At 37.1% G+C, this 17715-nt stretch overlaps 1 protein-coding gene across 14 annotated transcripts in view; it reads left to right on the forward strand.

Moving 5' to 3' along the window:
- SCMH1 (Scm polycomb group protein homolog 1) overlaps positions 1 to 17715 on the forward strand; it is a 144311-nt gene that overhangs the window by 30844 nt on the left and 95752 nt on the right. For 10 of the 14 annotated variants that reach the window (XM_081055403.1, XM_081055412.1, XM_081055406.1 and 7 more), the window contains exons 3-4: positions 9903 to 9971; positions 10449 to 10472. In XM_081055403.1, the coding sequence (XP_080911529.1) occupies positions 9903 to 9971; positions 10449 to 10472 (93 nt within the window). Of the gene's footprint in view, positions 1 to 9902; positions 9972 to 10448; positions 10473 to 11499; positions 11558 to 17715 lie in introns of those variants that run through there. The other 4 variants (XM_081055413.1, XM_081055411.1, XM_081055417.1 and 1 more) reach the window with 2 other exon arrangements.

Genomic DNA, 17715 nt, shown 5'->3' on the forward strand with positions numbered 1-17715 from the left:
ATGGTGGATTTGAGTGGAGGACAAAGTAGTATAGGAGAAAATCCAATATATAAAGTTCGAATTTGTAGAACAAGTTACTTTACAGCAGACATTGAATTTATTTTTATAACTAACCATCTATAATTTCAATAACCAACTATAATTTGAACTAACCATCCTGGTATGCTCAGAATATACTTCATTTTTTATTAAAAAATTCCATTTACACTTAACTGTTTGGGACTATAGTTACTGTGTAAAATCAAGGCAGCACCCATTGTTTATTATTTCAAAGATGGAAGATATTTCAGAGTATCTGCCAGGTTAAGTTGTAGGGGATACCGAGGAAATAATTGAGCTGGGCCCCTGCTGCTATTGCTCCATAGACTTAGTGTGATAGAACTTGAAAGGGACCTTGTAGATCACGTTCAACACTTCATTTTACAACTGAGGAAAGTTAAAAACCAAAGATGATGTGTTACTGGCTCAGAGTCTCACAGTAGCCTAGCTGGAACTTGACTTTCAAAAGTCAGAGATGAGGTATGTAAAGTGCCTTCCAGAGTGCCAGTGAGTGGCAGGTAGGTGAGGAAGCGGAAGGGAAAGAAGGTGATGATGAGGATGTTAATTTGTTCTGCCCCCATATCACACTTCTGTAAGCCTTCAGAGAGAAAGTTGGTGTTGTAGGTATGTACACTGTCCACACCACAAACCTAAAGTTGTACAGTGTAGTAAAGATGAAACTAGACCCCTCTAAAATTACAGGATCTCGGGTTTGCAGGGCCTTCCTGTTCCCCCGATGGTTTAATATCTCCACCAGGTTATCTTACCTCTGCTTCCGTACCCTCAATGAATGGCAGATTCGTATCTTTCCTTCCCAGAGAGTCCATTCCACTGTTGGATGCCTCTGGCTGCCAGAAAGTTCCTAGTAATAAGCTGAACCCTATCTATCTATAGCTTCCACCAACTAGTCCTAGTTCTCTCCCTTGGGGTAATATCGAACAAATAAAGCAAATATTATCTCTCCTGTATAGGAGAACACTCCAGATACTTGCACACATCTCTGCTGTTTCCCCTGGTTAAACCTCCATAGTTTCTTAAACCTTCACTATCCTCTTGCTTTCCTTTTAATGAGATTGTGTGTCTGTATCTCATTCAGAGTATAGGACCTAGATTTGAACATAAAACTCTACTTCTGAAATGTGCTGACCCAAATGAGAAGGAGGATGGTGGTGGTGGTGCAGGCTACTTATTTCATGACATCAGATCCATATATGCCTGCCTAGAAGTATGATGTGGCACTGTTGGTACGAATAAATTTCTTCCCTGTTCAAGAAGCATGGACTAGAAGCACCCTAAAGGCATTAGCTTCTCTTATGCTCTGGATCACACTTCTGTAAGCCTCTGGAAAAGGTAAGTCTTATACACAGCTGAAGTCTACTAGGACAGTCTGTAAGACAAAGGGAATTATGGCTTCTGTGCGTTTTCATTAGCTACTCGTTGCTAGCTGCTTTGCTTGTTAAAGGACATATTGATGTTCTCTGGGGTTCTTCTCTGTGCACGTGCAGAGATGTATAATTGCTATAGAGGGAGTGGGGGAGGCATGCTCACCAAGGAGAGATCTGCTTCGTCTTCTTTGTTCACATCTGCTGCATGCAGAAGACAGGATTTATTGCTCTCTTTGAGAAAGTAATTGCCTAGCTTGCTTCCCCTCCCCCCCAATCCCAGAGGAGTATTACCATCTCATCACATTTATCTCTAACGGGAGCAAAGTAAATGAAGGAGAGCTGGAGGCAAAGGATCAGCTGAGCGGCACTAGGAATACTTGTTAATAGGAGAGAGTGGCTAATCAGTGGCACATCCCGATGTGGCATGTCCCTATGGACATGAGACCAGTCCCGTGTCTGTCTTCTGCCTCCTCTGAGGTGTGTCCTCCATGACACAGAGGAGGCAATTGTTCTGCTCCCAGCATTTCCGTTTTGATCTCTGTGCTTATCGCCGTAGGATTACAGTTTATTAAAACCACAACTGTTATCTAACACTGAAAGGGTTCTGTCTTAATGGGTTTTCAGAAGTACATTTGATGCTTCTTTTTTATATTTTCTAGTTTTCATTTCTGGGGGAAGCATCCTCCTTCCCTGTCCCCTTCCTCCCTTCCACCCCAGCCTCTCTCTCTCATTGGTATGTGCATGGAAGCCTGCATTATTACCTTTGTATTTTCCAAGCTCTGGGAATATATAAAACATGCTACCTATGGACATCACATCCTGTGTTTAATTTTTACCTCATGAAATCCCAGACTATGCCTACTCTTATTCAGTGTCCAGATCAGCTAATAAACACCAGTGCTTCAGTTCTTACTGCAGGGAAATGGGTAGACTATCCACAGTCACATCTGGTTATAGTTCTTCCCAAGGTGGGTATTCTATGTTAGAAGCATTTGTAAGGGTTCTTTTTCATGAGTTTATTTGTTTTGAGGAGAGAGACAGTCTTGTTAAGAGCATAGTTTGTGTTCAAATCCTGCCTTTCCTACTGACTGTAACCTTTTACAAACTTCTTCAACCTCCCTGCGTATCACTTCCTCATTTGTAAAAAGGAGTAACGATACCATACTAAGTGGTATCGTACTGGGGAGGATTCAACAGGATGGTTTTTATGAAATTCTTAGCACCATGTCATGCACCTAGTAAACACTTAAAAACAATGCTATGTAATGTTAATAATTTTTATTACTATTTTAATATATAAGCAATAAATTACAACTGAATTTTTAATATCACAATATATGAAGAATTTTTTTTCTACTTTTCTTTGCTTCAGGGTGTGACCTGCTCTGATTATTTTGTCACATTTTGAAAGGATGCTTCCATAGACTTGTAGATTTTTCTATTACATATTTTCTTTCTCTCAAGGGTTTCTAGAAATATCAGAGTTTTTACATTTGCTAGAGCTGCACTGTCTAGTACAGTAGCCACTGGACACATGTGTCTTTTTAAATTTAATAAAAATTAAATACAATTAAAAGTACAACTCTTGAGTCACACTAGCCACATTTCAAGTGCTGAATAAACCACATGTTGCGGGTGGCTGGCTACCCATTAAACAATGTAGATCTAGAACTTTTCCATCATCACATAAAGTTCTGTTGGACAGCTCTGCTTTAGATATTACTAGTCTTTGCTCTCACACACTTTTCTCAGAAATCACAATGTTTCAGGGCTCTGGAAAACGGAACAATTCAGGTCATTCTTCCTTCTCCAGCCTTCATTACTGTGTTTTGAAATAAATACAGGTATGTTCACTTACCCCCTCAAAAGATAACATTACCCTAATTTTTAAAAGTCCCAGTCAACAGTGAGAGGAAGCCAAAGGGAGAAGAAGTAAAGTAGAAGTAGTTCTAGCAGATATTCCTAGAGTAGTTACTCAACTTATAAATATTAGAATCCTTAAGGGCTAAGTAGTAACAGGAGATTCTAATGTCCTTTTTGTAAGTATGTACGTTGTATTATTCACGGTCTGAGTTTTGCCTCTAAGAAAGGTGGTGAACAGCAAGTTTGTCCTTAATAATCCCAATTATCTGTATTATACACTTTTAAAGCCATTTTTTCATTTGTTCTTCGCAACAACCTAGTGAAGCAAGTAGCTCTGGGATTACCATTCCTATTTTACTGATAAGGAAGTTTAGGCTCAGTGCCTAAAGTCTTGAAGGAAAAATAGTCTTTAAGGGAAAAATAGAGTTGAGATTCAAAACAATAAAATTTTAACTTTCAATTCAGTATTTTGTTTTGTTCTGCTCTATTTTGCCACCAATCAGACTGGTAAAAGAAAGAGTGAAATTTCTTTAGGGCAACTAGAAAACTGACGAATGTTGCATGAAGTACTCTCAGAGAATTGCTGCAGTTTCATTTGTCCTATGACCATGTGTATTAGTCAGGGAGGGCTGCCATAACAAAATACCACAGGCTGGGCGGCTGAAAACAACAGAAATTTATTTTCTCACAGTTTCTGAGGCTGGAAATCCAAGATCAAGATGTTAGCAGGGCTGGTTTCTGGTCAGGCCTCTCTCCTTGGCTCACAGACGGCACCTTCTCTCTGTGTCCTCACTTCGCCTTTTTCTCTGTATGTGTTTGTGGAAGGAAAGAGAGACAGAGACCGAGAGCGATATCGCTGGTGTCTCTTCCTCTTCTTGTAAGGACACCAGCCCTATCAGATTAAGACCCCACCTCATGACCTCATTTAACCTTAGTTTTTTAAAAGTCCTGTCTCCAAATAGTCACATTGGGGATTAGGCCTTTTAACATACCGATTTTGTGAGAACACAGATCAGTCCATAACAACATGTTATGGTTTTTTTTAGTATCTTTTGATTTTATGCCTTAGCCTGGTTAGTTAAAAACTATATTTATATTCAGTATTTGCGTAGGACCGAATATAGCAAATATCCATCTTCTTCATTTCTGTGAATATTAGTTAAATTAAACCTGTGGTACTTGCTATAAGGTACCGTCCAACCCTGAGATATTCTAATAAGCAAAAAAAAAAAAGTATCTGACTATCCATCCTACTTTTCTTACAATGTAGCCTAACTTGTTAATAGTTAAAAAACCTCAGTACTTTACAGGGTAATAAGTGTCTCCCTTCCTTCCTACACCCATTCTACAGATAGAGAAATTAACATACAGAGAAACTAAGTTGTCAGAGAGCAGAACAAGGTATTGGTGGATCCAGGGATAAATATTTAATTAAACCTCTTAACTCCTTGACCAGTTTTTACTTCATTGACTATGCAGCCTAGTGGTAAATATGTTTTTACCCTCCTATCTTGGAGGTAGAGGGATTAAAAGCCGTAGTAAGGATGGAATTTAAGGAATTTCTCATTGCTGATTAGATCACTCATTATTCTTTTCTTTTAGCCATAATACCCTTATTGTCATTAACATGAATTTTCCAGGTCATGACAGGGGGTTGGAAGTTTTGCTTTTTAAATATTTAAAAATATTTCTATACTATTTCAACTACACTAGAGATTATTATTAAGAAAGGAAAGAAAGAAAAACCTATTTAATGAAGTTGTTCTGTGTTAGACATGCTAGACATTTTGTATTATATTATCTTACTTAAATGTCCTTAAAATGTGTAGCCATTTCTGGAAGGTATGCATTCTTACCATTTTTATGGTGCTATTTTTAATAATATTAGTTGAATTAAATAGAAAAATATAAAATTCAGAGTTTAGATTTTAAATAAAATTTGAGGTTTGTGAAAACTAAAAACCTTAGCAGAAATCTTTAAAGCTAAAATCGCTTTATGCGTAGTTTCTGAGGTGGGATGATTTGTCTTGTCTGGTATTAAGCCAGGCTTGCTCTTCCACTTGACACTAAAATCATATTTTCTCTAACGTCTTTTCTTTTGTCACTACATCTGAAACACTTATGATACTTTTCATTGCTAGGGAGATTGAACAACCAAGCCATATGAAAAGCCCGGATGTAAATGGGCCTCCAGAACCAAGGTTCTCATAGGCCATATTCTCTCTTCCATCCGTCACCTCTGCTGCTCTGCTCATTGACTTCTTGCATATTGTAGATCTGCGTTCTCCGTTATAGTAAAAAGTGTAGCCACTGGCAGTGACCACATTTTACTTCTCTTATCATACCCCCTTCTGCTTCAGCCTCACTGACCTACAATTGTCCAACATGGCACTGTCCATTATGCATCTGTCTCCCTCTTCTAGGGTGAAGGGCGAGTGCCTTATTACACACGTCTGTATCTAAGGACCATCTCTATGTCAAAACTGTTTTGATGAAAGCAGGCGTTTGACTTCTTAATATCTGTAATTTTTCTCTCATTCTTTTACTATTTCTGAGTTTGGAAAAAGGACAGACCTTTCTCTTCTCTCTCTCTCTCTCTCTCTCTCTCTCTCTCTCTCTCTCTCTCTCTCTCTCTCTTTTGTTTTTTTGAGTGCTTGCTGTGCGCCAAGACCCAGGAATTACTCACTGGCTTAGTAATATTTAGCTCTGATACTCTGTGACAGGCACAGAAACAGGAGGTAGAGATAGTACTGTATTCTGCTTGGGGATGTTATTGCAAAGTAACATTTCTCCTTCACCATAATAGAGAAATAAATAGGAATCTCCTCAAAAGAGAAAGAGGGGTAAGATGAGATATGAAAGACTGTGACATCTTTATGATGTTTGGATACAGTTTAGGGCTTGATCTGTGAAGACTTTTAAATGAGGTAGTGACAAGTTTTATCTTATTTGTATTTTAGAAAATTAATAACGAAGTATGGATTGGAAAGGAGTGAGATCAGACAGGAATTAAGAAACTGTTTTTACTGGTTAAGGTGAGAAATAATGAAATCTTAAACTCAGAATAGGAACTGAGGCAATGGAAGAGAAGAGGAGATGGTCGTCATTTTAGAGGAGGAACTGGTAGAATTTGATAACCTATTGGATTTGGAGAGCAAGGGAGACAGACAATTAAGGAGGATTTCAGGTTTCTGATTTGTTACTGTTAACTGGAATAGGAACTACCAGAGAAGAAACATAGGAAAGGGAAAGGGAATAAAACAAAACTAGGTATTTAAAAATTATAGCTACATATCATAATATATACTCTGAAATGTGGCCATTATTATTAGAATGCTTTGAAAAGTGTGGAATTCTCACATGCTGTATTCTATTCATTTAGGAATTGATACAGAGACAATTTTTTAATCCACTGAGTAATGTATGGTGATGCTTAAAAATTAAGCATTTTGTGAGGTAGTTGTCTCCTTTTCTTGTTTGGGTGCTGCTTTCCAGGTTCCACTAGTTTGTGCCTGGAATTTCAAATATTTCTTTTCAGAAGTTCCTTTTTCATTGTCTTAAGTTGCATATTATTTTGATGCCTTTCTGCCCAGTTAAGTTTATTAATCATTTTGTTCATTTTGCTTTGCCATTAAGTCTGGCTTTCATTTTTTTTGTCATTGCTGGCATATATTTTCCTAAATTGCATTGGTTGCTTTTAAATATTGATTTATTAATGATCTTGCAGCCTGCTTTTTATTTATCATGGCTTCCTGAATTCGTTTTATTAGGTTGGTGCAAAAGTAATTGCGGTTTAGAAGGTTAAAAATAATTGCAAAAACCACAATTACTTTTGTACCAAGCTAATTTATATACTGTATCTCATCTTTACTTAAGTGATGTAATACTAAAAACTTATATATAAATAGACTATATATTGGTATTTAATTTTTAAGAATACATTCCTTCTAATTATAAAATGATTGTGAAAAAGCTTTAACATAAATTCAGTTATGATACCCAAATACCTTTTGTCTGTCAGCAATTTTAAAGCCTGATCAACTTGGTAATCTTTAATAATTATTTAGAGGAAAATAAACATGGCAGATTACTGCCAGGACAGAAGGCACCTGCTTGGCGTGGGACACTGACCGGTGTGATTGAAGTGTAATGGAAAAGGGAAAAGTAATAACAGATAAACAGAGAAGTGGCAGGAGGCAGATCCTGCATAGCTTTTTAAGGCACCCTCAACTCAGTGGAAGGCTGTTTTATGTTTTAAAATGCTCACTCTGACCTCTCTGTGGAGAATTGGCTGAAGTAGAGCAAGAATAGAAACAGGAAAACAAATTAGCAGGCTGTTGCAATGTTCCAGGTAAGAAGTAATGGCGACTTGAACTGGAGTAAGAGTGGTGGGATTAAGAACAGTAGGTGGATTTGGGATGTGGTCCAGCAGAACTAACTGATGGGTGGGATGTGATTGTAAGGAAATGGAGACATCAAGGATAATGTCAAGGATATTTGGCTTGAGCAACTAGATGATGGAAATGCCATTTACTAGTGTGGAGAAAACAACAAGAGGAACAGGTTGGCAGGAGGTGACATTGTGTTTTAGCCAGACTGTTTCAAACTGTTAAGTTTGAAATATCTGATTGATAACCATGTAGAGATGGCCTCCAGGTAACTGTATATGTAAGTGTGGAGTCCCAAGAAGAAGCCAGTGCTGGAAATAGGAATTCGGGAGTAAGCTCAATGGAGTGGTGAGCAGAAAACCCTATTTGAATGAGGCAATCCTGTGAGGAAATGAGGAGGCAGTGACTATAGACAACCCGTAAAATAAGTTTTCCCACGAAGGAGAGCAGAGAAGCAGGCTATAGCAGAGGGATAGATGTGGGGTGAAGAGGGGTGTGTGGGGGGAGGGGGTGTTTGGGGTTTTGTATGTTTGTTTTGATAGGAGATAATGGAGTAGTGAGAATGTTGATGCAACCGATTAAAAGGGGAATACTTGTCAAGTTCTTCAGAGGATGAGAGGAAATGGGATCTGGAGCATAAATGGAGGGTTGGCTTTTGATAAAAACAGAGACACTTCATCCACGGCAACAGGAGAGAAGATGAACGAGGAACTTCATTCATTCACCAAACATTACCTGAGCGTCTGCTCCTGTCCTGTGCATTGGGGATCCACCACTAACCCAGAGCAAGTGTGTACCTTTCTGAAATGAGGGGCATGTAGAAGATTCCTACCCTTAATTTCTGTTCTCTCAGTGAGTCCTGAATTAAAGTTATCCTCCTAAGAGTGAATGAGGGAGGGAATATTTGGAATATGAGCAGAGAGAAAAGGATAGGAATTTGGGTTTGTTTGTTTGTTTTCATTGGAAAGTGGAAAATCAAACTTAGGAAAATGTGGTGTGCTTTCTAGACAGTGATAAGTAGCATTTGAGAATTATGGCCAGGAAGGTAAAGTCAGACCAGTACTCGTGAGCTGTTGGGGTAGGCACGGTATAGGTGGATAAGTGGCTTTACCCAGAGTTAGGGTGAAGGCTTAGAGGGAGTTAAGTGTGCTTGCCAGGGAGTGATTTTAATGCAGGACAATGGAATCTGGGTTGTGTAGGAAGAGAAGTGAAAACATGATGTGTGATTGATGGGTAGGGTCAGTAGATGGTCAATAGATGAATCTCAATTTTCAAACAAGGAAAATGTATTTCTATTATATAATGTATCCTCTTTATAGAAAATTTGAAAATATATGAGATTAGAAAATAGAAAGTGGGGAAAAACAGTACCACCACCCAAAGATAACTAGTTGTTTATATTTGCTGTGTTTACTTTTTTTCCTAATAATTGTTTCTAATGATAATTTGTATTAGTTTGGGAGAGCTGCCATAACAAAGACTACAGACTGGGTGATTTAAACAACAGAAATTTATTTTCTCACGGTTCTAGATGCTAGAAGTCCAAAATCAAGCTGTCGGCCGGGTTGTTTTCTTCTGAATCCCCTCTCCTTGGCTTATAGATGTCCATCTTCTCCCTTTGTTTTTTACATCATGTACCTATCTCTGTCCAATGTTCCTCTTCTTACATATTGTATGAGGGTCCACCCTCATGACCTCATTTTAACTTATCTCCTTAAAGACCCTGTCTCCAAATAGTCACATTCTGAGGTACTTGGGAGTGAAGACTTCAACATGAAGGGGGGGCACAATTCAGCTCATAACAGAGGTGCTGTTTTCATTTTTTACATAATTGTTATTCCATGAATATAATTTTTGATCCCATACTTCACCAGATAACATAATTAAACATTTTCCTATTTTGCTGTTTAGCCTTTGTAAAAAGTTTAACAGCTGGAAAATACTTTGTTAAGTGAATGTATTACAGTAACTTAATCAGTCTTCTGTTTTGAACATTTAGGTCCATTCCCCCCCACACACACACACACACATACGCACACAGTTGAAGTTCTAAACAATGTTTAAGCTTTTAAAACAAAATCTTTTTTTCTGTGTTTTGGATTGTTTCCTTAGAATAAAGTCTCAGGAGTAGATTACTTTATTAAAAACCATTGATACATACTGCTAAATTGGACAAGTATTGAATCTTGTATTTTCTTGCACATGACTGTTCTCTCTTTTCCCACAGAAATAGACTGGAGTGATGTTAGAAAACACAAATATGGTCACCTGTCAGAGTCTGCATCCCAGTATCCAGGTAAGAACAAAACTCTGTTTAGCACAGAAAACTTTTATTTGACGTCTCTTCCCATAAAACCTTTGCTATTAGAGGTCTGAGTGCACAAAGAACTCACTGGTTAAAACAAAAACAAATATTGTTGTTTATATAGGTATCTGTCAAAAGCAATATGCTTTGTGTTGAGCTGGAAATCAGGAAACTTAGATTGGAGGTACTGATAATCCCAAGTTAGTTTATAGCTTTAGGTACAGTTGCTTAGCCTCTCTGGACGGCCCTAGCTTTGGAGAGTTTAGACTTGGGAATAAGGCAGGCTTGCGTAGTGTACTTCCACACCTACTACTACTAAACGCAGTATCTTTTGAAATGACAGAAATGGGCTAGACAAACTCTCAAGCCCAAACTCTCAAACTCCCTAGTTTTACCCCAAAACTTCACCTATCATTTTGGTACATTTGTCATGATGACTTATGCTGTAACATTTTTTTTCTTTAATAGAAGCTACTGACTTCCTGGAGCTAGGTAAGATATTTTTCTTGTGTTTCTGTTAAATAAGGGGAATTACTAAGCCAGGGCTTAGACTGTAACTAGGAAAAGAATTCCGTGTGTCTCTGTCTCATAAACTAGTGAATCTTGTGCTCTTGTGTGTCTAACGAGCTAGTGTAATTCATCTCAGCTGCCATGTCAAAACCTCCTTATCAAGAGGCCAACAGACCAAGCTAACAAAGTGGGGGAGGGGGAGACTTAACATAGAGTAAAAGGAGGATGGGAATTGAACCAAACTGGAAGTAGCTTCTTAAGTCACTAAATCCAGAGCTAAAACAAACCCCCACCATCCATAATTCAGAATTTGGTGGGATTATCCCAGAATGAATTATTCATGACAAATTAAACCTAAAGATTTTCTAATTTTTTTAACTAAATTAAAAACTAAAATATTAAAATATCAAATAACAAAAGTCAGATTAATATTGCATTTGGTTTTCATCCCTGCAGAGTGTACTTTAAACTAGGATTTGAGAACAAAAACTAATATTAATGTTTCTCAATCAGCTTTCAGGGTTCCTACATAAACATCAGTCTTAACTTCTTAGAGGTTTTTAAATCTTCTAAATGTTACACGAATATTGATATCCTTTATCAATTTTTGTTCAAGTATTTTTATATATTTTGTTACTGCAACTTCATATGTTCAGCTCTGTTATTATCATTGTCTATTTGCTTTCTCCTACCTTTTCTTCCAGTAACAAAATACTTTCATTGCCCACAAGGAAGATAATGCAAAGTAGTAGAACACTAGGCTAGGAGCCAGAACTCCTGGGTTCTCTGAAAGCCAGCTCTGCCACTTAGTAACTTTGTGACTCTGATCCTTAGTTTTCTGACTTGTAAAATTCTTCCTGCTTAACAGGGTTATTAAGAAGATTACATGAGCTAATGGATGTGAAAACATCTTAAAAACACTCAAATACTTTTCAACTTTGGAGGATTATTGTTTTCATCCTGTTCAGTGACTATCCTCAGACTTTAAGTCAGATTTTGTGACATTCTTTAAAGTGAAGAATTGTTTGAATATGAGCTGAAGAAATGAATGAAATGAAATAATGCAGGTAAAGTGCCTGGCACTTGATAAACAATAAATAATAGTCACTTTTTATTATTCATTAAAACTTTCCTCAAGCTTTCTGAGGTGCTATTGTGTGTTAGAAAAAACATGGATGTAAGAATCAGACAGGCCTTGGTTCAAATTCCTATTCCCCATTTACCAGTTTTGTGACCTCAGGAAAATTACTTAATCTTCCTGAGCCTATTTCCTCATCTTTAAAATGGAAATAAAACCTACTTTTCAGGTTAGAGTGAACATGGGAGATGTCGAACATAGTATGTCATGGCACCGTCTAATGGCAGGCACTCGGTGATGGCGGCTGCTATTTTTGGTTTTGTTGCTTATGATAAGAACAATTCTAGTTCAGTGACAACTTAAGTGACCTATTTTGTTGACAGGGAACTGTGAAAAGTGGATATTCAATTTAACATAAAGTACACAAAGTGATGTTAAAATTTGAAAGTGTGTTTTTTCTTATGGGAGTAAAGGTAGCACAGCCAGGCATATCCTCTGATAAATTAGTCCTACGTATTTCCTTTTGCCCATAAAACAGAGAGAGTAGCCCCAAATATCAAATTGAAATAAAACTCTAGATTCTTAGAATCTCAGAGTTTGGAAGAGGCCTTAAAATAATCTAATTTGGCCCAGCATTTCAAAACTCAACATTTTGAATTTCTTATAAACTTTGGAGTTTCTTATAAATTTCTTATAAACCTAGGGAGGTTGTAAGTTCGGGAACTTACAACCTCCTTAGGTAACTCATGTCATATTTAGACAGATAATTATTGGGCCAATATCTGTTTCTCTGTAAATTCTGTTAGTCATAATTTTAGGGCCATATGGAGTAGTAGGTTTAGCCAATTTTTTTACTCACTGGCCTCTAGTTATTCGAAAGGAGCTCTAAAGACGGCCTTCTCACTGCCATTCTGTGACTTCCCTAGTTTGAGCGACCATCATCTAATACCTAGGTTATTAGAACAGCTTCCTAACTAGTCTTCCTGCCTCCAGCCTTACCCTCCTCCAATCCGCTCTTCACACTGTAGACAGAATGACTCCCCCCAAACCCTTCAATGATTTCTCATTAATGTGGTGTATGAGGAGCTCTGATACATGAATACCGATTTTATCTACAACCTCTTTGCTAAACTATTTCTTTAAACTCTACCCAGTAGCCATACCAAAAGATTCAATTTTAAAAACTGCTTTTTCTCACTTCTGGGCCTTTATACATGCTTTTCTTTCTTCCTGGGGGGAAAAAATTTGAATTTCCTCTTTGGCTGACTCTTAGAGGTTACTTCCTCTGGGAATCCTTCCACAAACCCTCTAGGTGCCCCTGTAGCACCCTCATCTCCAAGCGGAGCACTTACCACAGTTTGTGAGAGATGACTGTTTTGGCTCTGTCCCTTTAGACTGAAGCTCTGTGAGGGCAAGACCAGTATTTTGATTATGGTTGTATCTCCAGCACCCACGCAGTGCTTTGGTATACACCATAAGTATTTGTTAGATGGAGGAAGAAATAGCTCTGAGATTTTGTTTTCTTATTCATGCTAAATGTTTATTGTTTCTTCGGCTGGCCCTCAGGTCACATGGTTTTGTGTCCCTTCACCACTTAGGCCCCCATTTAGGCTTTGGTTTGTTCTATCCCTCTTAGAGTGTAGTTCCCGGAACTAAATTTAATATCCCAGGTGTAATTTTACTAGTCCACAAAAGAGTAGGACTATTACTTGCTTGCTTCTTTTTATTCACTAAACTTTTATTTAACCTCTATTAAGTTTCAGGCACTGTGGTAAACAGCAGTGATTTAAAAAAATGAATAAAAGATAGCTCCTATCTATGAAGAGCTTACGTAAATAATTATGATGATATAATGTGATGAGTGTGAAAATAAAGGTGTGAGCATGATGTTATAGGAGATAGGGAAATGGATGGATTTGTTCTGGGAAGACAGGTAGTGTCATAAATTCGGTTTTTGGTTTGGTGTTTTATCTTTAGATGATCCATTAACAAATATCAAGCTATTGATCTAAAAGACCTATGGGCAATGTTTTGAGAACGAACTACTGTGTATCTCATAAGCTGAGCTTGGGATATTTCGGAGTAACAGGGTTTTTTCATGCTAGATGTGCCGCAAGTTATTAATCATTTGAAAAGGCCAAGAAAACATAAGGTTGAGGGTATGACTTATGAAAACGATTTGCTCAATCATATATTTAAGTTGATTATGAAATTATATGAAACAAAGTACTTCTGGTACTGGAATAGACTGACTGATAAGAGGAACAGAATATAGAGACCTGAAATAGATCCAAGTATATATACGAAATTAATATATCATCAAGGTGACATTTCAAATCAGTGGGGAAAAGACGGTTTTCATTAAGTGATGTTGAAGCACATTTATTGGATAAAGGTGAAAAGGAAAGCTGTATCTTTGCCTCATTTGTCTCACAAATAGGGCAAATAGATCAAACATTTAAATGTAAAAAGAAATGAAAACTGAGAAATCCTAGAAGAAAATATGAGCTAAAATTTAAAAAATTGAAGTAAAGAAAGCATGATATGAAAACCAAGAAGCCATAAAAGAAAAGACTGAGAAATTCAAGGGCAAATCCTATCAGGCTGAGACAAATGTCTTCAACATATGACAAAAGACTAATATCCTTAATCTACAAAGAACTTTTAGAATCTGTGAGAAAACAAAAGAATATCTCAGTGAAAAATGGGAAAAATAAAATACTGACTAATAAGCCTTCAATTTTATTAGTAAACAAAGAATCGCAAATAAAAGTCTAACAGTACAATTTTTTCACTGATAAGATTTATCAAAATTATTTAAATTGTTCAAACAGTTTTAGCAAGAATTAAGAAACGTAGTTCTGTGTACTATTGGCAGGAACTATATTGTATCAAAATATAAAATATGTACGCTCTTTGTCCATTAATCTCACTCTTAGGAACTAAAAATGATAAAAGATGTGTGCACAAAGATATCATTGAATATTATAAAACACTTAAATGACGATTAATAGCATTTAACAAATATTGTTGTTAAGTTATGTGAATTATGGTACATCTCCACAGTGGAACACTTTTCAAACAATAATTTTGGAGTGGAATTTCTGGTCTAAAGACTGTTGCTCTTAGGAATTTGGGTTGCACACTTTAGGTAGAATGCAGTAGATTCTTGCAGAGGAATGTGGTCAGAATAGTAACCAGCATGAGTGGAGGGAGGTACCTGACATAACCATGCCAAATTAGCAGTTGAGGGATTTGGGACATATTTAGAGAGATTAGATCTATCATGTCAAGGATCAGGGGGTAGAGATTAGAAGAAGGCAGACTTTGGCTGACTGTAAAGGTTAAAGGCTATCCATTTGTACTATTAAACAATAGCAAATAATGAGTTTCTCATCATTGGAAGTATTCAAGCAGAGACTGGAGAAACCTTTCAGGTATTAACTGTTATATCACCGCATCAAGATTCCTTTCTTGACTATCCTGCCTGAATTAGCACACACATTCTTGGCACTCCTTTTCCCTCTTACCTTGCTTTATTATTTCTTTATTTGAAAAGGGCGAGGAATTGCATAATTATTATTTGGTGTCTCTGTTATCCTCTGGACCAACTGATACACATTTATTTGTGTATTTATTTATTTCTCTTCCTCCTTAGAATGTAAGCTCCACGTGGGCAGAGACTTTGTTGTTTGCTCTTTTGTTGTTTGCTATGTACCACCAGTGCCTAGAACCAGGCTTGGCATATAGTTGTAGATGCTCAATAAATATTTGTTGAATCAATGAATATTGGAGAAAGGGATTCACACATTCAACCAGGTGGATCTCTTGTGCTTTTGGGGACTTTTACTTTTCTAAAGGTATTTCTATATAGTTGGTAAGTCTCTTCAGGGCAGGGATCTTATTTCCTAATAATAAATGTTAACTATCATGATGTGTGCATTACAGTTTATAAAACACTTTCATTAGCTTTATTCAGTAATGCTAATGTAAGGTCTCAGCTCAGATGTTTCCTTTGTAGAGTGTCCACAACTTCACCATCTAAGATAGTTCCAGTCTCCTTCTGTCACATCGCGTTATTTTATTTCCTTCAAGTACTTATCCCTTATTACCTTATTTATTTGGTATGTGTGAATTGTGTCTTATCATGTGCCAGAATGTAAATGCCATGAAGGCGGGTACCTCCTGCCTTATCCCAGCACTAGAATTAGACACACAGAAGATATTCAATCATCAGTTGAGTGTATAATTGAAATAACTCTGTAAATTATAAAACATACTTACATTAGCTAATAATATTAATCTTCACAATAATTCTTGACACCTAAGTATGGATTAGATTTCCCTGTTCTGGATTCTCAAAGCAACCTGTACTACCTTATTAACTTAAATTTATCATAATTGTACCAGATTATTTGTGTTATTTATTTGCTGTGTCTGCTTATCTCTGGACTGCAAGCCCCATGAATTTAGGAACCATGTCCCTCTTGTTCCCCTAACACCTAACACCATGCTTTTGCACTTGGAAGTTTAATAAATATTTATTGAATGAATGAGTGTATGTACAATCTTGTGAGATAGATATTATCTCCACCTTTAGATGAGTAAACGAATGCTTGGAAGGCTCACGTAATTTATCCAAGATAGTAACTTACAGAAACAAGCATCTTCTGACTCTCAGTATCACATTCTTTTAACTACACCAGCAGTTTCTAGACACAGATGTTAATCAGAATCACCTAGTGAGCCTTTAAAAATACAGATTCTCGTACCACCCTTAGAGCCTACTGAATGAGAACCTCTGAAGGTGGGGCCCAGAACTCTGTTTAAAGAAATGAGAAAAATTGTTCAGGAAATTGTGACGATAAGCATCATTTAGGAATCAATGACATAAACCAGGGGTTGACAAACTACTGTTTGGGGCTCAAATCCAGCCCACTGTCTGTTTCTGGAAATACAGTTGTAGTGGAACACAGCCATGCTTATTCATTTACATATTGTCTATGGCTGCTTCCCCACTCTAGTGGCAGAGCTGAGTAGTTGTGACAGAGACTGTACCACCCACAAAGCATAATATTTTTACTATCTGCTCCTTTACAGAAAGTTTGCCAACCCCTCATACATACTTTTTCTGTCTGTCCTATTTCTTTTGTGGTTAGTTTAGTGCTTGGAGATGTGGGACAAATTATGAGCATTACAGTAGGTGCTTAAATATTTGTATTGAGTCAATAAAACTTAAGTTATTTTGCAATTTACCTGATCATAAGGGACTAAGCCTTAAATAGCCTAAGGAGTCAAACATAAGAAAAATACTAATCTAGGTATGATTCAAACCACTCAAACTTCAGGGGGCGAACTGCTTTTAACGAAGAGATTGCTTTTCTCTCCATTGATAATAGGGGACAGATATGAGGTTTCTTGCCTGTGCAATAGGCATTGAACACCATAATTGATATGTGTAACAGAACTGTAATTAATATCCCAATGATTTTGGTACCCCTGATGCTGCCATAATTCCTAAAACCAAAGTCTCTTGGGTGCTTTTGGTCAGAACTCAGGTTAATATTATACAGGCAATTACCCAGGACTGACTAAACTTCTAGACCTGTGCTGCCTAGACAGTAGCTGTCAGCCACATGTAGCTATTTAAATTTAAATTAATTAAAATTAAATACAATTTAAAATTCCTCACTCACACTGGCCACATTGTAAGTGTGTAATGGGTGTATTTGGCAAGTGGCTACATTTCTGAACAGCACAAATACAAGGACATGTCTATCAGCTCAGAATGTTTTAGTGGACAGTGCTGCTATAGATTCTAGAGGTCAAGAGTTGCAGTCCACTCAAATCTAAGACTGTTCTTTGACTTAATCTTTTATTTATAAGAATGGAATAATAATTTGTAACGTTTCCCCTTTCTAACAGCAAATACTGATGAAATGTTTTCAGTCCTTGCCCTAGGGCCGTCTCAGCTAAGAGCAAACTCTTTATTAAATTCTGATAAGCTCTTTAAATCTTGGCTCCAGGAAATATCCATCTCATTTACCCTATGGACTAACTGTCTCTTCAAGATGATTAATCATTGGCCAGTTCATGTAATGGTTTAGAACTGACAGTGATTTCTGGCCAAATTTATTTGGCTTGGTT

Source organism: Rhinolophus hipposideros, assembly GCF_964194185.1.
Source record: "Rhinolophus hipposideros genome assembly, chromosome: 8".
Lineage (NCBI taxonomy): Eukaryota > Metazoa > Chordata > Mammalia > Chiroptera > Rhinolophidae > Rhinolophus > Rhinolophus hipposideros.